Source organism: Tenrec ecaudatus, chromosome 3 (assembly GCF_050624435.1).
Source record: "Tenrec ecaudatus isolate mTenEca1 chromosome 3, mTenEca1.hap1, whole genome shotgun sequence".
Taxonomy (NCBI): Eukaryota; Metazoa; Chordata; class Mammalia; order Afrosoricida; family Tenrecidae; genus Tenrec; species Tenrec ecaudatus.
This window is the reverse complement of record NC_134532.1, coordinates 183,016,137-183,037,461: the sequence shown is the minus strand read 5'-3', so window position 1 is coordinate 183,037,461 and position 21,325 is coordinate 183,016,137. Positions and strand designations below refer to the sequence as shown.

The 21,325-nt window shown below is 43.4% G+C and overlaps 1 protein-coding gene and 1 pseudogene across 1 annotated transcript in view; one reads left to right on the top strand and one right to left on the bottom strand.

Annotated features, from left to right (window-relative positions):
- The window catches only part of TMEM156 (transmembrane protein 156), a 61,609-nt gene that overhangs the window by 21,995 nt on the left and 18,289 nt on the right, over nt 1–21,325 (bottom strand). The window contains exons 3-4 of the mRNA XM_075545003.1: nt 13,549–13,809; nt 5,619–5,738 (exon numbers count right to left, since the gene is read on the bottom strand). Of these exons, the coding sequence (XP_075401118.1) occupies nt 5,619–5,738; nt 13,549–13,809 (381 nt within the window). The remainder of the gene's footprint in view (nt 1–5,618; nt 5,739–13,548; nt 13,810–21,325) is intronic.
- LOC142443102 (eukaryotic translation initiation factor 3 subunit E pseudogene) lies at nt 1,899–3,306 on the top strand (annotated as a pseudogene).

Here is a 21,325-nt window from a genome sequence, read left to right as displayed (position 1 = left end):
TCACTTGGTACATGGTAGTCAAGGTCCCCTCAGAGACACTGACAGGAATAGTGATTTCTGGAGGGCACAGAAAGTGAGGACGGGAAGTTGACAACACTGATGATTGTACAGCCCCACCCGATGAAAGGGGAAGAGATATATTGGAATGAGTAAGATATGTCAATAAAAATATTACACTACTATCTATGAAGGGAAAAATATTATACTAGAAAAAATTAAATTAAAAAAAGCATTTCTGCAACAAATACTTAATCAAAAAAAATAACGGCACCTTAGTATTGGTCCCTCAAGATGTGGGGGAAAGAAGAAGAGTGCTGAAAACAAAGAGACACATGGAAACAATTAGTTCAGTAGATTACCAGACCATGAAAACATCAGTCTCCTCAACCTGGAGACCCAAAGAAATAGATGGTGCCTGGCTACCACTACCAACTACCCTGAAAAAGATCACATTAGATCAATGGTTCTCAACCTTCCTAATGCTGTGACCCTTTAATACAGTTCCTCATGTTGTGGTGACTACCCAATCATAAAATTATTTTTGTTGCATCAAAGAACAAAAAATCATGTCATTGTGTGCTCACCTCCTGATACAATCGCTGAAGACAAATGGGTGCATAAGCAAATGTGGCGAAGAAAGATAATGGTGCCCAGCTATCAAAAGAGATAGTGTCTGGTCTTAAAGGCTTGAAGGTAAACAAGCGGCCATCGAGCTCAGAAGTAAGAAAGCCCACATGGAAGAAGCACACCAGCCTGTGCGATCACGGGGTGTCGAAGGGATCAGGTATCAAAGAACAAAAAATCAAATCATTGTGAATGAGGGGGAGTGCAGATTGAGGACCCAAGACCCTTCTGTAGGCAACTGGACAACCCCTTACAGAAGGGTCATGGGGAGTTGAGCCAGTCAGGGTGCAGTGTTGCAACGATGAAACATATAACTTTCCTCTAGTTCCTAAATGCTTCCCCCACCCCCAATATCATGATCCCAATTCTACCTTACAAATCTGGCTAGACCAGAGGATGTACACTGGTACAGATAGGAACTGGAAACACAGGGAATTCAGGACAGATGATCCCTTCAGGACCAGTGGTGAGAGTGGCGATACCAAGAGGGTAGGGTAGAAAGGGGGAACCAATTACAAGGATCTACATATAACCTCCTTCCTGAGGGATGGACAGCAGAAAAGTGGGTGAAGAGAGATGTTGGACAGTATAATATATGAGAAAATAATAATAATTTATAAATTATCAAGGGAGGGGGGATTCAGGAGGGAGGGGGGGAAATGATCTGGTATTAAGGGCTCAAGTAGAAAGCAAATGTTTTGAGAATGATGATGGCAACAAATGTGCAAATGTGCTTGACACAATGGATGTATGTATGGATTGTGATAAGAATTGTATGAGCCCCCAATAAAATGATTTTTTTTAAGAATTAACAGCACCTTAGTATTAGTTCCTCAAGTATGAGGGAAAGAAGAAGAGTGCTGAAATCGAAGAGACGTGGAAACAATTAGTTCAGTAGATTACTAGACCACAAAAACATCAGTCTCCACAATCTGGAGACCTGAAGTAATAGATGGTGCCTGCCTACCACTACCAACTACCCTGAAAAAAATCACATTAGATCAGTGGTTCTCAACCTTCCTAATGCCATGACCCTTTAATACAGTTCCTCATGTTGTGGTGACCCCCCCAACCATAAAATTATTTTATTGAACTGTCATTTTGCTACCATTATGAATTAGGTGACCCCTGTGAAAGGGTCATTTGAGCCCCAAAGGGGTCGCCACCACAGGTTGAGAACCGCTGCATTAGATGGTCCTGGATGGAGTGGAAGAAAATGTAGACCAGAACCTAAAAGCATAAAAGAAACCAGGTTTGCCCATTTCGTTGGCAAGATGGCCGATGACTTGACTACTCACATAATGCAATTTTCACATCAGCATCTAGTCTTTCTACTGCTTGGGCTTATTTCCATGAAAGAGATTTATAATGAAAAAGAACTCTTGCAAGGGAAATCGGATGTCCTTGGGGATACCAACACAGTAGACTTCGCCATGGATGTATAGAAACCTTCTATTCCAGTGATGCCCACCAGGCTTGGCAAGAAGTAAGAGTCACCGTTGCTGTACAACGGAAGAAACTCCAGACGTAAAACAGAACCAATGGTGAAGATGTTTGAAGATCCAGAAACTACCAGGCAAATGCAGTCAGCCAGGAGTGGCCGGAACTCAACTGACTCGCTGGCGGATAAGCATGGTTTTAGGCAGGAGTATTCAGACACTCTACAGATAACCAGAATTCCAACACGAATGTGGGAATTACTCAGGAACAGCAGAATATATATGAGAAAGAGAGAGAGAGAGAGAGAGAGAGAGAGAGAGAGAGAGAGAGAGAGAGAGAGAGAGAGAGAGCTGGTTCCAGCAATGGGCAGGAATGCTCTGAGTTCCTTTTGGGGAAAACTGGCCTCTGAAACCTGAATGCAGAATCGAAATGTAGCCATGGAAAACTTGACAATGTTGAAAGGGACCATCAACAATCATTCTGTGAGTTCTCTGCTCCAGTCTCTTTGGCAGCAGACGTGGCCCACACACTGGTCTGTTTGTTTTCTTCAACCATCCCTAAGGCCAAGCTAAGCTAATTGATCTCTTCCTTTACCAACCACAGCACCTTACCGCAATTCAGACAATGTGCCCACATAGTCTCCGCGACTTGACTACTGCAGTCACAACAAGCAAAGATGTCGGAAAGCACCAGCAGGTGCTAAAAGACCTCGTCAGTTATTCAGCAGGAATCTTATACATATAAGGACCCAATTACAGAGTTTGTTGATGTGTGCCTTTAAACTTGGCTTTGATGGGGCACAGAAAAGGCTGGGGCACTATGCATGCGTGCTTGTGAATGACTTCTTCCTGGTGTCTCGCCTTGAGGATTTCATTGAAGATGCCCGTCTCTTCCTAGTTGAGACTTCGCCACGGCCACTAGTGTATCAGCATCGATATGCTGGCAGATAAATTGAACATGACCCCAGAAGAAGCTGAAATGGGGATTGTGAATTTGATTAGAAATGCAAGACTGAATGCCAAGAATGATCCTAGATGAGGCCACGTGGTGATGGGTAACAACACAGCCTCACCCTATCAGCAAGTGATTGAAAATACCAAGAGTCTTTCATCTAGACTCCAGATGTTGGCCATTAATATGGAGAAGAAATACAATCAGAATAGTAGATCAGAGGCTCCTAACTGGGTCACTCCAGACTCTGGCTTCTATGGAAGAGCTGTTTTCAGAAGTATGAGAAAATAAAGATGGAACGACAAAACCATTGTGTAAAATGGGACCTATATTTTAGAAACCAAAAAATGTACATTCGGGAGAATTTGAATAAAATTGACTGTGTCCCATTTTTAAAAGCACAGAAAAGAAACCAAGCTTATTAGTCAGATAGAGACGCTGGTAGGACTCACGACTGTGACTCCTTTGTCACCCTTCCAATCTGGAACTGCACTCACCCCCCTACTAGCATGAACAACTGTTTAAGATCAACATTTGCCCAAGACAGAGGATTTGGAAAGAAAATAATAGAAGCAAGAAGCACTGAGAGGAAATGGACTCATGATGGTACATTGAGGGGATGGAGCTGAGTGAGCTGAAACAAAGCGTGTATAAGTTATGGAATATAAAACAGGTGATGCACTCTGTAAACCTCCACTTTGATCACAATAAAAAAGTTTTTTAAAAAGAACGGCACCCTTCCCCCGAACCTAGACAACTCTTGTTCTACCTACCGAAAAGACTCACACAGCATTGCCTGATAGAGAACATAAGAGCCTTGGGAAATAAAGCAACGAGTAAGTATGTCCTAAGTGTTCCTTTCGCCCTTGGACAAGGGGACTTCAAAAAAATGGATGGAGAAAAGATAACTATGTTTCAACTCCACTTTTCATGACCTCTGTGAAATCCCTTCATAGATTTGTCTCTGATTTGGCTGAAAATAGAGCCATGGGGTGAGTTCATTTCCAGACCTGGAGAGCGACTAATCACCACATGTCTGTCAGTTCGTCAAACAAAACTGTCTTAGAAGACACACAGCCAGAATGCTCCTTTGAGGCAAAGATGGTGAGACTTGATCTCGTGTTTGGTATACATGCTGCCAAGGGAGGCGAGTCCTTGGGGAAGGGCATCATTCTCGGTGAAGCAGAGGCCCAGTGAACAAGAAGGCTGTGGACACAGTGGCTCTGCCACAGGCTTCACCATCAGCATCAGCGTGAGGATGGCACAGGACTAGGCGGGGTTTCCTTCTGCGGGTCACGCTTCTTCATGCCAGATGGGCAGAGACCAATAGTTGCACCTTAGATGTCTGCTCATGAGCCTCTAAGATCCCAGTCAATAGGCAGCTGAAGTAAGATGTAGAACTTTGTCTGTGTGGATTATATGAGGCCAATTGACAATGGAGTTCCCTGAGACGATAGTCCTGACTCCCAAGACCCTGTGATTCATTCCCTCAAGGCGTTTGGTTATGTCAGAAACATTTTCATAACTGTGCCCCTATAGCTTCTCCCGTATTTGTGGATATATCTATCCTCTGTACAACCTAAGCATGTGGGGTGGAGGGTGTAAAATACCACTCTCTCGCCCACACCATTCAGCATGTATGTCTACCTAAGCACCCCCTTGTAGACCATCATGATTGCAGGATTGTGTGGAGATCAGTATTTGCCTTTAATCCTTGCACCCCTCCCAGTATCTTCCATCACTTCCATCACTTTTGCTGCCGTCCCTCTCATTATATGTTGTCTTCCCCTTCCCAAGCTATCCTTACAATGAGACATCTCGTACAGCCTTTCAGAGACCAGTGACTAATATAATGAGCTGCTCAACAGACCTGGTATTCAGCCAGCATAGATACACATCCATAGAGCTGAGCCAATAGTTTGCAGTCAATGTACAATCTGTGAGGTGGGTACATCTGTTGTCCACCTTTTATCCCTACCTTGCCATCAGTCTACAGACACTCCTACAGTTATTAGATTGTCCTTAGGCACATTCATCACAATTGCTTAAAATTTCCAACTCTGAAATTCCTGATCAGCACTCCTGTTTTCCTACCTCGCTTCCACCTTTACTGACACTAAGTCTCTGCTTCACTGCATGTTTCTCAACCTCCGGTCCATCCTGCTCACCTAGCCTGTCTTTTATTTCTAACTCACTTGCCTAGGTATTAAAAACACATGTGAAGGTCTTTGGATGCCAGAACTGTGTGCATAGATCCTTGGAGTACCTAGAATTGCCAAATAGTGCTGTTAGCTGCCACCGAGCCAGCCCCTACACATGGCAACCTCGTGCACAACAGCGCTGGACTGTGGGGAGTCAGAGTGTTCTCACAAGCTAAGTTTTCAGAAGCACATTGCTAGGCTTGGCTTCCTAGCTTTCCTGTGACATTCCACCAAGGCCGGTTCATTGTCACAGCAACACACAAGTCAACCATGGGAGCTGAGAGGAGGTGCTCAAGAGATGTTGAGCTAAACAAAAAAGAGATTGCACTCATGAATAAAGTTAGTGTCGCCTTGAAACAAAAGAGATGATGTTTAAAGATGCATTCAGCTCTAAACACTTACTCGGCCACGTCCGCACTCTCCGATGACCTTCAAGTATTTTATGAGTAATGAGGATGATCAGTAATACAAAAACCAGCAGGACTAAAACATACCAAGCGATCTTCATGGAGCACGTGAAATCTGTAAAGAAAAAAATAAAACTTCTAAAAATACACTGAAATGATGCTACAACAAAGAGGCAAGGTAGTGAAGTATTAAAAAATAAATTTGAAAAGAATAGAGCAAAACACTATCGTGGCATCCATTCTAATTCCCAGTGACCCTCCACAGGGTTTCCAAGACTGTAAATGTTTCTGGGAGCAGAAAGCCTCGTCTTTCCCCCACGGACCAGCTGCCTAGCCCACAGCACCACCCAGGCTCCTTATGGCAAAATATAGCTACAAAATGTGGGTACTGGAGCATCGTCTGCCCTTAGCTCCTAAATTCTTTCCTGGTGTGTAAAATAAGAAAGCTTGATTTCTAGGAATCACCAAGTTCCAAAGTTCTGGGATCAATTTCAATTACAGGTTATGTTGGCAGCAATTCATTCCATCGTCATTGTTATCCCCAGGTCAAGACAGCATAGCCGAATCTGAGCGACAGAACCATTTGTAACTGACACTTCTGGCCCTGGATCACCGGATCAAAGCTAAGCCCCTCAAGTCGACAAGACTGGAGTGTGTTACTGAGAAGAGAGAAGAGAGAGAGAGATAGGCATTGGAGGGAGGGGACTAGGCTGATGCATGTAAGTGGCCAGGGAATTTCAGAACCCTCTCCAGCAGGTCAATACAAGATTCCGTGACTTGCATTCCAGTAATCGGATCAAGTGTGTTGAGCAAACAGCAACCCTAGCTTGTTGTTGTTAAGTATCATTGAATCAGTTCTAACTCATAGCAAGCTTACATACAATAGAACCCAAAACTCCCTGTCCTATGCCATCCTCACATTGTCGTAGCCATTGTATCAATCTGTCTCTTGGAAAGTCATCCTCTTTTCCACTCATCCTCTACCAGAGCCCTGGTGGTGCAATGAGTTAAGCTAACCACAAAGTTCAAATACATCAGCAACTCTACAAAAAGACGAGGCTATTTGCTCCCTGTGGTAGTTACATAATCTTCTGTCAACTTGTGAAGGGATGGTTTAGTCTGTCAATCAGGTCGCAGCTTGATGACCTCATTTGGAGGCACCATGGAGATAAAATAGCTAGCTGGAGGTGGAACACACAGAGACTCTCCCTGTGGGACATTTCCTGTTGACAAGCCAGATGGAGCTACACGATGCAGCCAGAGCCCTGCAGCTGGAGGAGCCAAGTAGAGACCCATGCCAGCGCTGAGAAGCTTCCACCACCACTGAATCCATAAGACTTTCCACCCACTGGCCTGCGATCTTCCTGTACTCAGCATCATTACATGTGTTGTGTGAGTCTGAAGAGGAAATTATAGACTGGTATTAGACATATGGACTAATATCAGACTGATGGACTTGACCTGGACTGGGCTGCAATGTCTTCTCAATGTTCAATTGCTCTTGTATATAAAGCTCTTTCTTATACTCATATGGGTGTCTATGAATTTGTTTCTCTAGTCCACCCAGACTAACACACTCCCGTAAAGGAAATCCTAAGGAGCAGTTCTATTCTATCTCACAGAGTTGCTTTAAGTCAGAATCAACTCCTGGGCAGTGGATCCTGCTTTAGCAAGCACGTTACTCTTCTTCAAGGACTAGCCCCCATGACACTGTGTCCAGACTACATGAGACAGTGTCTTACCATCCTCACTTCTAAGAAGCATTCTGGCTGTACGTCTGGCAGTGCATGGTCCAGTTCATATTCTTCCCCAACACCATAATTCAAAGACATCAATTCTTTTCGGTCTTCCTTTTCATTGTCCGGCTTTCTTATACCCATGGGGCCATTGAAAATAACATGACTTGGGTAAGATGCACCTTTGTCCTCAAAACGACATCTCTACATTGTGACTGCTGAACACTTTAAAGAAGTGTTTTGCAGCAGAGATCCCCTATGCAAGATGTTGTTTATTTCTTGACAGCAGTCAAGAAATGGGTGTTGATTGTGGAGCCAAGTGAATTGTAATCCTTGACCACTTCCATCATAGATACGCACCAGGAGGGTTGACAGTAGCTGGCAGTCAGTGGACAATGTGTTAGGAGACACCTGTGTTGTCCATCTTGTATCACTACCTCACCCTCAATAGCCACATTCTAGCCATGGTTCTCAACCTGTGGGTTGTGACCCCTTTGGGGACTGAATAACCCTTTCACATGGGTCACCCGATTCATAACAGTAGCAAAATTATAGTTATGAAATAGCAATGAAAATAATTTTTCACCACATGAGGAGTAATATTAAAGGGTTGTGGCATTAGGAAGGTTGAGAACCACTAACTCAGAATAATGCCTGCCTGAGATCCCCGACTCTGAAATCCCTTGTCACCACTCTGGTTTTTCTACCTCTGTTCCTGTCTTTCTACCTCTCGTCCTCGGGCTGTTGCTTCTCGGTCCAGGGGTGAGAATTTCTGTTTCCTTTGTGTTAAGATGTAAGCCATACCAAAGTCGTAGTCTTGGCTCTGTATCAGGCAACGCTTTCAGTCCTCTTCACTTTCAGCGAGCAAGGTTACCCGCGTGCATATCACAGGTTGTTCCCGAGTCTTCCTCCAACCCTGATGGTGTTTCCTTCTTTCCGGGATCCATCTTCTCAGATGATTTGCTCGGCACACAGATTGAACAAGTATGGTGAAAGGATATACCCCTGATGCACATTAACTTTCCCGATTTAAAATCATACAGCATCCCCTTGTTCTGTTGGAACGACCCACTGCCTCTTGGTCTATGCATGAGTTCTGCGTAAATAGAATCAAGTGGTTGGAATTCCTATTCGTGGCAATGGTACCCATAATCTGTTGTGGTGCACTCGGTCTATTGCTTTTACACAGTCAATAAAACACAAGTAAACATCTTCCTGGTATTTTTTGCTTTCATCCAAGATTCATCTGACATCACCAAGGTTATCCCTCATTCCATGTCCTCTTCTAAACCTGGATTGAATTTCTTGTTGTTCCCTGTCCATGTACTGCTACCGCCATTAAAAATGATCTTCAGCAAAATTTTCCTTAAGGGATACTAATGACAATGTCTGCATCCTATAATTTCTACATTCTGTTGGATCCCCTTTCTTTGGAATGGGCACAAATATAGAACTCTTCCAGTTAATCAATCAGCCAGGTCACTTTTCCCCAGAGTTCTTGGCATAGATGAGTAAGCACATCAAGCTTTGTATCCATTTGTTCAAATATCTCCGTTGGTGCTCCATCCACTCCCTGTGCTTCACCAATGCTTGTGGTGTAGCTTGGACATCTTCCTTCAAGACCACCAGTTCTCGGTCATCTGCTACCTCCCGAGATGAGAGAACATCAACCGATCTTTTCTGCACAGTGATTCTCTATATTCCTTCTGTCTCCTTTTGATTTTTCTTGCATTGTGCAATATTTTGCCCATCAAATTATTTAAGACTGCAACTCAAGGCTTGAATTTTTCCTCCTTAAGTCCTATCAGGTTGACAAATGCGACATAGTCTCCTCTTTTGATCTTCTAAATACAAGTCTTGGCACATTTCATTATAAAATTTTACCTCGTCTTCTCAAGCCACCCTTTGATAGCTTCTGTTCTGCAGTTTTACTTTATTATTCGCTCCACTGCTCCTCCTGGAAGACATCTATGTTGGCCTGTCTTAAGGTTTTCCCTGGCTTCTTGTTTCAGAAGTAGACCAAGATAAGGAAAGTTCTCTTTCCTTGTCTGTCTTAGCCTGGAAGCTCTGCTGAAACCTGTTCACCATGGAAACCCTACTGATATTTGAAATACCTAGCTTCCAGCATCACAGCAACATGCAAGCCACCCCAGTAGGACAAACTGACAGATGAGCGGTGATGATGAACAAGAGGTGGATTGGAACGGGGCCTGAAAGAAGGGTGCAAGCACAGCAACAATGATGAGGATGGCACGGGAGTGGGCACTGCTGCAGGTAGGGTCGCTAGGAGTTAGAAGCAACTCAACAGCACCTAACAACCAAGAGGTTCAGTAAGGCTATAGGGGGAAGACTTATCCATTCAGAAGACAGTGAGGCACAGGCAGAAGTTCAGCATCCAGCATAGCTGAGCACATTCCCCAGACTCACTTGTCCCACAGAGACACTCTGGGTACCAGACCTAGACATCAGTGACTTAGACAAAGAAGGCCTCATTAAGTCCAAGATTCAGCTGTCTCACTGTGACAGTCACCCTACATAGCTCTTTTTGGCACAAGAAAAACATAACTATACCCAGCCAACATAGCATGATATATAAGTTGCTTATGCCCTTGGGGAACCATCTTCATGGGGCTTATGATCAGGGTGTTTCCCACACAGAAATGAATTTAATGGGCAGATGCACACTAAATCACCATTTAACATTTGTTTAATGAAAAGCTGAATGGAGGAAGGGTAGGGGTTGGCCAGAATGGCAGCACCCAGTCTCCCCAATATCGTTCCATACTACTTTGTTCTCGTCCAAACTTGCATTCTTCACTTTGCAAAATACAACATGAAATGCACTGGCTTAGAAGACTGGCAGTCTCAGAAAAATGGTCCCATTGGGTGTTGATCAAGCTATGAAGAGCAGACCTTCGGCTAACTTTACTCTGCGGTCACACACCATGTCAAGCTGGGACCCGACCAGTCAGTGCATGCAGCAGGCTTCATTCAGCCCGACCTCCAGAATGTGTCCCCAGCCTCTCAGGCTGCTTCCCCCGCTTCCTCAGCCACCAGTGCCAAGACCACCCACTGTCCTGCAGTCATCCGTAGGAGCTAGAGGAAAGAGGCAGAAATCTGAGGGGGAAATCTAATGGGATGATTTAAATTATTGTTTCAGAACAAAGCTACTCAATTGAACTAAATTTCATTTTACCTGCCTGGTGGATAGGGCTTTTAAGAGAGATCAAACTAGTCTTTGCACAGCAGAGTACAATAAAATATGAATAAGTTTGAGGAGCCCTGGTGGCACAGCGGTTAAGCACCCGTCATTGATCCCACAGAAAGGATGATAGCTTGAACGCCCCACTGCTCCACAGGAGACAGATGTGGCAGTCTGTGTCCATCAAGACCGCAGTCTCAGAATCCCTCTGTCCCATAAGACAACGTTGGAATGGACTCACTGGAAATGGGTACACATGCCAAAAAATAGTATTCTTTTTTCCAGAACACAAAAGTATCTATTGCTGTACCACAGTTGTGTTTGAATTATCAGTCAAAAAACTGATACTTATCATCTCACATAGGACCCCTGCTGGCATAATGGTTCCATTTGGGGTGCCAACTGAAAGGTCAGCGGTTCAAAACCATCAGCATGTCCAACAGAGTAAGACCAGGTTTTCTCTTCTGGAAACCCACAAATTCAGTTCTACCAGAATAGGGGACCTGTGAGTCGGAATTGACTCGGGCGTGAGATCATTGCACTGTGAATAAAACCTAGAATTGATGCATCTTATCAACACAAAAATAAACTCAATCTTATTTATAGACACACTTGTTTTTCCTGGATATTTTAGAAAAATATTAAAAATTAGATGAATACAAAAGTACACTTTAAAATTAATGTACATTTTACATATTTGTAATCCAAATTTCTTTATCTTCCAAATTTTATTATGGTCTATATAGTCTTACCAGAACTCATCTTTTACTGGCCCTACCCCAACCTTCCTTTAAACCAGAGAAAATAGATCTTCTCTGGTCAGGTCTTCCCAGATCCCCACCCCCAACTCCAGACACACATACACACACAAATACACATCGAAATATCCCTAACTGGCCCCTAGGCAAAATAACTCACAAGGGAGATTTCTTTGAAGTCTTACATTTTCTCTTAGAAATGCAAATGCACTACATATTTATGTTTACTTGCGAATAAAAGTGATGTTTTAAAATGAATTCCCATCAGAAGAATTAAAGCAATCGGAAAGGCTTCCATATGGCTGGCCCATCAGCAGCACAGTGAGTGCTGGGATCAATGACCGGCATTTGCATGGCAGCTCCCTCCCCCACGCTGTTTATGGTCATCTGCCTCTGACTCCCCGGTGCCTGGCACAGTGCCTGGCATACAGCAGGAACTCAGGACATGCTCATTGTCATAAGATGCTCTCCTGGAGTGGGTTTTACGGATGGAAAGAGAGTAACTGCTTAGTCAATGGAAACAATAAACTGTAATAAGTCAGAAGAGAGTGATTAGGAAGTTAATCAGCCTTAAACAGAATTACTATATAGATAGATAGATATAGATATAGATGATATAGAGATAGAGATATGTCTGCTTCAAACCCCCTCCCCCTTTCCATATATATTATAGCTATGTAAATCTATATAGATATTATAAATTATATCTATATGTTATGTGTAGATATATTACATACATATTTTATATTACATATAGTATATGTAATATTATATAGGCACTATGTATTATATATATTGAATCATACATATCTTTTGGGCTCTAACCTTTCCCTTAGGGTCATTCAAAAACCTCAAGTACCTTATCTCTAGGAAACTACATAAAAAATTCCCACTTCGTCCGGCCTGTTTCTCAGTTGTAAGGATGAAAAGCAACACCCCGGCCACGGAGTTGGTTACACCTCACAGGACCCTACAGAACAGGGTAGAACTGCCTTGTAGAGTTTCTAAGGCTGTGCGTGTTACGGACGCAAGCCACCACATCTTTCTTCCAAGGAGCAGCTGGTACATTGAAGGCACCTACTTCTAGTTAGATGAATGCTTTCACCACGTGCCCATGTGGGGTCCTGGTTTACAACTGCCAGCACCAGCACAATGACCGGCTGTATAAAACCAAAGTCTGGGGCAGGCTTAAGCTCTAATTTCAGATTCCTGGACACTGAGGTAATTCTGTCAGAGAAGGCATCACCTGTCCCAGACTGACCAGTAGGGGGCAGCGATCACCACCCCCCATTGACCAGTCAAGAGAATACGCACAAAACTGCTCACCAACCACCACTGGACAATGCTGATGGCAGAAGTTTTCTCCAGTAAGTTTAAAGAACAGCAACACTGGACTGCCCCCAGTCCCTAGCCCCATAAAAGCCCAGGGAACAAAGAACTCAGGGCTGATCCCCTTTGAACACGGGGTCCCCGCTGTGCTGGGCAGTGGAGGGGGGAAAGCCCTAGCTCGAGCTAGCAAATTAATTCCTTTTGCCGTGTTTGCATCTCAACTGGTCGTAATTCTTCCGTGCGCCCAAGTTGAGTTCGCGTTCCATTCCCCAATCTAACACCGCCATCTCCCTTTAGCTGGAAGGGATCCACCTGAAACAAAGCCTACTGCCATCAGTCTATTCTAGCTCATAGCAACCCAAATGGGACTTCTAAGACTATAAATTTTTCTGGGACCAGACAGGCTCAGCTTCCTCCCACAAGCGGCTGGTGGGTTTGAACTGCTGACCTTGAGGCGAGCAGCCTAATGCCTAAAACTAGAAGGGAGGCTTTATTAAACCAAAGTAAGATTTTTAACAGTGTGTCACAATTTATGTGGATATCTACATTTGCGATAAAATTGAATCCTTTAATTCTCGTGAAGCTCAACTTGGTATCACTTCAAGCGCAGCTAAAGCAGTGTGTTGGGATTTATGCCAAAGCAGGAGATCTTTCTGGGGCTAGCCAAATCACATCCCATCATGCGTTTTCTGTCTCGGCTTACAGCTAGGTTGCATGGAAAGGGCATTTTGAAAGATCAATAAATAGAGAAAAGGAGTAACACTCTTTTAAGCTGTATTACTCCATCAACAGTTTTTTTACCTCTGACTTTTAGTGAAGTCAATGCAGTAGGTCTTGTGTCGTTCTCTATGTCTGCACCAATCTCCTTCCCCCTTCCCTCAGATTCCCTTTAAAACTTACATTTTATATCCATGTCTAGGTGCAGAGAAACATGTACATAGCTATTCAGGCCTCCCGCAGTTCTACAGGAATCGTTTGTAGACTCTTCCTTGGTTGGCTCTTCCACCGTGGGCACGGGCGTCCTAGTGTGCGGCTGTAGGTTACAGGTGGTGTGGTATGCCTCCGCGTGGCCAACCACAGGAGCTACGGTGAAGTTCAGATGTTGACGCGATAAACGAAAAGCGCTTGCTTTCGAATGCATTGATCCTCTCATGACAAGAACTGGAAGGAGATTATAAAAGCATTATTTGCAAAATAGTAACAGGTACTAAGAAAGCACCATGCTCAAAACTAAATCTTACCCTTTCTCATCAAAGGAAGTAGAACAAAAAGAAGTTGTTGTCATGGTTGGTGCCAGGTGTCATGGAACTGGTTCTGACTCATAGTGACCTTCTGCACCGCAGAAAGAAATACTGCCCCGTCCGACGCCATTCTCCCAATGGCTCCGATTCCTGAGCCCATGCTGGCAGCCCCAGTGCCAATCCAACTCGAGGGCCCTACTCCCCTTCATTACCCCTCTCATTTACCAAACATAGTGTCTTTCTCCACGGACTGGTCTCTACTGACAACATGTCCTAAATTTGTAAGAGGAAATCTTGCCATCCTCGCCTCTCCGGAGCAGTCAGGCTGCACTTCTTCCGGCATGGGTTTGTTTGTCTTTTTAGCAGGCCGTGATATTTTCAGTATTCCTCTCCAGCATCACAATTCAAAGGCCTGGATTCTTCTTTGGTCTTCTTTAGTCAATGGCCAACTTTCAAATGCATGATGAGGCAATGGAAAATGCCATGGCTTGGGTCAGGCACACCTTAGTCCTCAAAATAATACTCTTGCTTTTCAATACTCTAAAGAGGTCTTATACAGCAGATTCACCGAACGTCTTTTGATCTCTTGACTATTGCTTCCATGAGCATTGATTGATTCTCAAGACAAAGTCCTTGATAACTTCAATCTATTCTTCATTTACCATGAGATCACCATTGGTCCAGGTGTGAGGATTTTGGTCTTCTTTATAGTGAGTTGTCATCCATACTGAGGCTGAAATCCTTGACCTTCATCAGAAAATGCTTCAAGTCCTCCTCATGTTCAGCTTGTTGATCAGCCTCCCTCCAGTGCTGATGCCACATTCTTCTTCATATAAGCCAGCTTCTCTGATGGTCTACTCAGCAGACAGAGGATACAACCCCACTGCACACCTTTCCCTTGTTCTGTTCACACAGCTGCTCTTGATCCATGGAAAAGTTCCAAATGTGTGCAATGAGCTGCTCAGGAGTTCCTATTCTTCTCAAGGTTTTTCGTAGTCGATTATGATCCACACAGTTGAATGCCATGGCATAGTCAGTATACCACAGGTAAACATCTTTATGATCCACACAGTTGGATGCCATGGCATAGTCAGTATACCACAGGTAAACATCTTTATGATCCACACAGTTGGATGCCATGGCATAGTCAGTATACCACAGGTAAACATCTTTATGATCCACACAGTTGAATGCCATGGCATAGTCAGTATACCACAGGTAAACATCTTTATGATCCACACAGTTGAATGCCATGGCATAGTCAGTATACCACAGGTAAACATCTTTATGATCCACACAGTTGAATGCCATGGCATAGTCAGTATACCACAGGTAAACATCTTTATGATCCACACAGTTGAATGCCATGGCATAGTCAGTATACCACAGGTAAACATCTTTATGATCCACACAGTTGAATGCCATGGCATAGTCAGTATACCACAGGTAAACATCTTTATGATCCACACAGTTGAATGCCATGGCATAGTCAGTATACCACAGGTAAACATCTTTATGATCCACACAGTTGAATGCCATGGCATAGTCAGTATACCACAGGTAAACATCTTTATGATCCACACAGTTGAATGCCATGGCATAGTCAGTATACCACAGGTAAACATCTTTATGATCCACACAGTTGAATGCCATGGCATAGTCAGTATACCACAGGTAAACATCTTTATGATCCACACAGTTGAATGCCATGGCATAGTCAGTATACCACAGGTAAACATCTTTATGATCCACACAGTTGAATGCCATGGCATAGTCAGTATACCACAGGTAAACATCTTTATGATCCACACAGTTGAATGCCATGGCATAGTCAGTATACCACAGGTAAACATCTTTATGATCCACACACTTGAATGCCATGGCATAGTCAGTATACCACAGGTAAACATCTTTATGATCCACACACTTGAATGCCATGGCATAGTCAGTATACCACAGGTAAACATCTTTATGATCCACACAGTTGAATGCCATGGCATAGTCAGTATACCACAGGTAAACATCTTTATGATCCACACAGTTGAATGCCATGGCATAGTCAGTATACCACAGGTAAACATCTTTATGATCCACACAGTTGAATGCCATGGCATAGTCAGTATACCACAGGTAAACATCTTTATGATCCACACAGTTGAATGCCATGGCATAGTCAGTATACCACAGGTAAACATCTTTATGATCCACACAGTTGAATGCCATGGCATAGTCAGTATACCACAGGTAAACATCTTTATGATCCACACAGTTGAATGCCATGGCATAATCAGTATACCACAGGTAAACATCTTTATGATCCACACAGTTGAATGCCATGGCATAGTCAGTATACCACAGGTAAACATCTTTATGATCCACACAGTTGAATGCCATGGCATAGTCAGTATACCACAGGTAAACATCTTTATGATCCACACAGTTGAATGCCATGGCATAGTCAGTATACCACAGGTAAACATCTTTATGATCCACACACTTGAATGCCATGGCATAGTCAGTATACCACAGGTAAACATCTTTATGATCCACACACTTGAATGCCATGGCATAGTCAGTATACCACAGGTAAACATCTTTATGATCCACACAGTTGAATGCCATGGCATAGTCAGTATACCACAGGTAAACATCTTTATGATCCACACAGTTGAATGCCATGGCATAGTCAGTATACCACAGGTAAACATCTTTATGATCCACACACTTGAATGCCATGGCATAGTCAGTATACCACAGGTAAACATCTTTATGATCCACACACTTGAATGCCATGGCATAGTCAGTATACCACAGGTAAACATCTTTATGATCCACACACTTGAATGCCATGGCATAGTCAGTATACCACAGGTAAACATCTTTATGATCCACACAGTTGAATGCCATGGCATAGTCAGTATACCACAGGTAAACATCTTTATGATCCACACACTTGAATGCCATGGCATAGTCAGTATACCACAGGTAAACATCTTTATGATCCACACAGTTGAATGCCATGGCATAGTCAGTATACCACAGGTAAACATCTTTATGATCCACACAGTTGAATGCCATGGCATAGTCAGTATACCACAGGTAAACATCTTTATGATCCACACAGTTGAATGCCATGGCATAGTCAGTATACCACAGGTAAACATCTTTATGATCCACACAGTTGAATGCCATGGCATAGTCAGTATACCACAGGTAAACATCTTTATGATCCACACAGTTGAATGCCATGGCATAGTCAGTATACCACAGGTAAACATCTTTATGATCCACACACTTGAATGCCATGGCATAGTCAGTATACCACAGGTAAACATCTTTATGATCCACACAGTTGAATGCCATGGCATAGTCAGTATACCACAGGTAAACATCTTTATGATCCACACAGTTGAATGCCATGGCATAGTCAGTATACCACAGGTAAACATCTTTCTGGTATTCTCTGCTTTCAGCGAGATCCGTCTGACATCAGCAATGATAACCCTTATTCCATGACCTCTTCTGGATCTGACCTTGAATTTTCGGCAGCTCCCTGTTAACGGACTGCTACAACCATTGTTGATGCTCTTCAGCAAACCTTTACTGGCATGTTATCAGTGATATTTTCCTATAGTTAGAGCATTCTGTTGGGTCACCGTTTTTTGGAAAGGGAAAAAATTTGGATCTCTTCCAATCCGTTTGCCAAGTAGCTGCCTTCCAAATTTCCTGGCATAGACAAGTGAGTGCTTCTAGTGCTTCATTAGCGTGCTGAAACATTTCAATGGGTATTTCCTCAATTCCTAGGACCTTGATTTTGACTAATTCTTCCAGTGAAGCTCAAACTTCTTCCTTCAGCACTATTGGTTCTTGCTCATATACTCCCTCCTGAAATGATGGAATGTCGACTATTTCTTCTTGGTACAGTGACTCTGTGTGTTCTTTGCATCTTCTCTCGATGCTTTTAAAAAATATATTTTATTATAAATAAATCATTTTATTGGGGGCTCTTACAGCTCTTATAACAATCCATACATCAATTATATCAAGCACATTTGTACATATGTTGCCAGCATCATTTAAACAATTTTTTTTCTGTATGAGCCATTGGTATCAGCTCCTCTTTTCCCTCTCTCTCCCTCTTGATGCTTTTTGCACCGTTCAATTTTTGCCTATAGAATCTTTCCAGATTGAAACTCAAGTCTTTAATTTTTTTCTTGAGTTCTTTCAGTGTAAGACATGCTGAGTGCGCTCTTCCCTTTGGTTTTTTAATTCTAGGCCTTTGCACGGTGCATTATACTATTTGACTCTTTTTTCAAGCTGCCCTTTGAGAGTTTCTATTCAGCTCTTTTTTAGCTTCCTCTTTTCTTTCATTTGTTTTAGCTATTCTATAATTAAGGGCAATTTCAGAGTCACTTCTTAAGGGGGAAAGGCCAGGGCTCCACAACTAATCTTGGGTTCAATAGGCGCAATTGTACGGTTGAAATAACATATATTCATAATAACGTCATGGAGAGCATGAGAGATAGACGAGAGATTGAAATAATGGAGTCAGACACATTTTATGCTAGCATGCTCACCTCAGCCCCGCCTTGTGGTCCACGTGGAGATGGGAGATGGGAAGGCAGGAGAGAGGGGGAGGGGAAGGAGGACAAGGGGAAAGGGACAGGGGAGCCAGGATGGGGAGAGGAAGGGGGAGCCAACAAGAGGCCAAGGGGAATCTTTATTGCTAACCAAGGCTTATATATCTTTGGGGGGCATGTAAGCCCACTAATTCCAGGTAAAGACATACATGACAGGAAGGGGTTGCACTATAGGTTACATAGCAATGAGAGGGGGACAATCTAGGGATACACATGCAATAGGAAGGAGAGGGATTGGGGGCACACATGTGACAGATGGGTGGCCTAACTTTGGATGTCACTGAGCAGGTTTGACCTGTTCTCTGATTCACTATAGAAACCATTATCAGTAGGGTGTAAACCCCATCTACAGGGACCAGACTAATGGTCGCAAGCCTTTAGGGAAAAGTAGCCCATTGTCCTTAAAGCAGGGAGCAGGCTCCACCTGTGGTGGGCCCAGACAGTAGTCTGGCAACTGACTGCCTTCAGGGAGGTAACTTGACAATCATTTACCTTTAGCTGAAAGCAGTATCCTAGCCTGACATATATTTGGGGGAGGACTCTTTCTGCTTCCCACATCTTCTGACATCAACTCTGATCTTTGCTTTCTTTCCTGTCTTTTGAATGACCTTTGGCTTTCTTCATGAATGATGGTCTTGATGTCCTTCCCCAGCTCATCAGGTCATTAGTGTTCAGTGTGTCAAATCTGTTCTTGAGATGTTCTCAAAATTCATGTGGGATAGACTCCAGGCCATATCTTGGCTCTCTTGGATTTGTGTTAATTTTCTTCGGCTTTATCCTGAACTACACATGAGTAAGTACATACGAGTAATGTCTGTTCCACAGTCAGCCATGGGCTGGTGTTAGCAATTGATGCTGAGCTGCTCCATCGTCTCTTCCCACAGATGTACTCAATTTCATTTCTGTGTGTTCCATCTAGAGACGTCCTTTTGTGTTGCTGAAGAAAGGTACTTACTATGAACAAATCATTCGCCTTTCAAAATTCTCTTATGTGATCTCCAGTTTCATTTCTATCACCAAGTCCCTATTTTCTAATGACCTCCTTTTTGTCTCCAACTTTTACATTCCAATTGCCAATCATTATCAGTGTATCTTGATAGCGTGTTTGATCAATTTTTGACGGAAGTCACTGGCAGACGTCTTCTATTTCTTCATCATTAGCTTTAGTGGTTGGTGCATAATTTTTCATTACAGTTGTATTGATTGAATGTCCTTGAAAGCAGATAGATACAATCCTAACACAGACTGTGCTTCATGATGGAGTTTACGAAGTCCTCTTTGACAATGCCGCTCCATTTCTCTTGATTGTGTTATTCCCGGCAGAGTAAATAACAAGATTTTTCTCATTCAAAATGGCCAACACTAGTTCATTTCAGCTCACTAATGTCTACGATATCAATCTTTATGTGTTCCATTTATGTCAGCGGTTCTCAACCTGTGGGTCGAGGCCCCTTTGGGGAGTCTAATGAGCCTTTCACAGGGGTTTCCTGATCCATAGCAGTAGCAAAATTACAGTGATAAAGTAGCAATGAAGATCATTTTATGGTTGGGGGTCACCACAACATGATGAACTGTATGAAAGGGTTGCGGCGTTAGGAAGGCTGGGAACCCCTGAGTTATGTGTTCATTTTTGAACACTTCCAATGGTCCTAGATCCATTCTTCACACATTCCACATTCTGATCGTTGCAGCTGTTTCTCCTTGCCTTGGGTGGTGCCCCATCAGCACATGAAGATGCCAATGGCTCCCCTCCCCCAGGCTTTACCCCACTCTTGTCACCATGGTTGACTCCACTCTGACTAAGCAGCTCCTCCTCAGTCACTTTTCAAGCGCCGTCTGATATGAGGGGCCCATCCATCCAGCCTTCAGCAGTACCACTGACAATGTCCTGCTTCCATCCTTTAGGACGGTAGGATCTGACAATGTTTCAAAGTTACACATAAGACTTTCAACTGTTTCTTTCTCCAAAGTGGGGAGTCAGCCGAGTCCTTCTCTGTGTGTTCTCAGTGTGGGAGCTCCACTGAAACCTGGTCCCTTTGGATGGCCCTGGCATTTGAAGAACCAGTGATAGGGTTTCCAGCATCACATCCACACACACAAGCCTCCACAGTACAACAAACCAACAGACAAGTGGTGGGAAAATAACTGAGCTTCACTAAGAATAATGACCAAGGAAGTAACAGGTTTTTGTCTTTGTTTGTTTGTTTTTTTTTAAGATAAAACCAAGGGGTGGTAGATGAACATAGGGCTGGGATAACCCAGGGATAATGCACAGACATCCTCTTGCTGAGTTGTTGGGCAGATTTAAGATACATCCTATCTTAAAACTTTGCCTCCTCTCTGCTTGGCCCCAGTAGATGGTTTTTAATACATTTTCCCCTTGACTCTGGAAGGATTTGTGACATGGCTTGTAACCAAAAAATGCACAGAAAGTGGCGCTGCATGACTATGTCAGAAAAGGCAAAGTCATTCAAACCTGGTCCACTGAACCCTCACAGGGGCGCTTGAGCCACTACGGCATCATCTAGCAGGCCACCAGGTAAGTCGTCCAGGCTGTGAGGAAGGAAGCACAAGGTAACCAGGTGGAAAGGGCACCGAGGAAAATTGCTATGTGGGCACCTAGAAAAATAAATGCCATGCACATCCTGAACTCCTAACCCACTGAAAATAGGGATCGTGAAATAGTGCTGTTGTTTTGAGAAGTGAGTTTTGGGTGACAGCCCTAGCAATGGTGACAACTTGTCGATGCACTGATTTCCCTTTTGAAGAAAGTGTCAGGGGAAGCCAGCCCCTAAC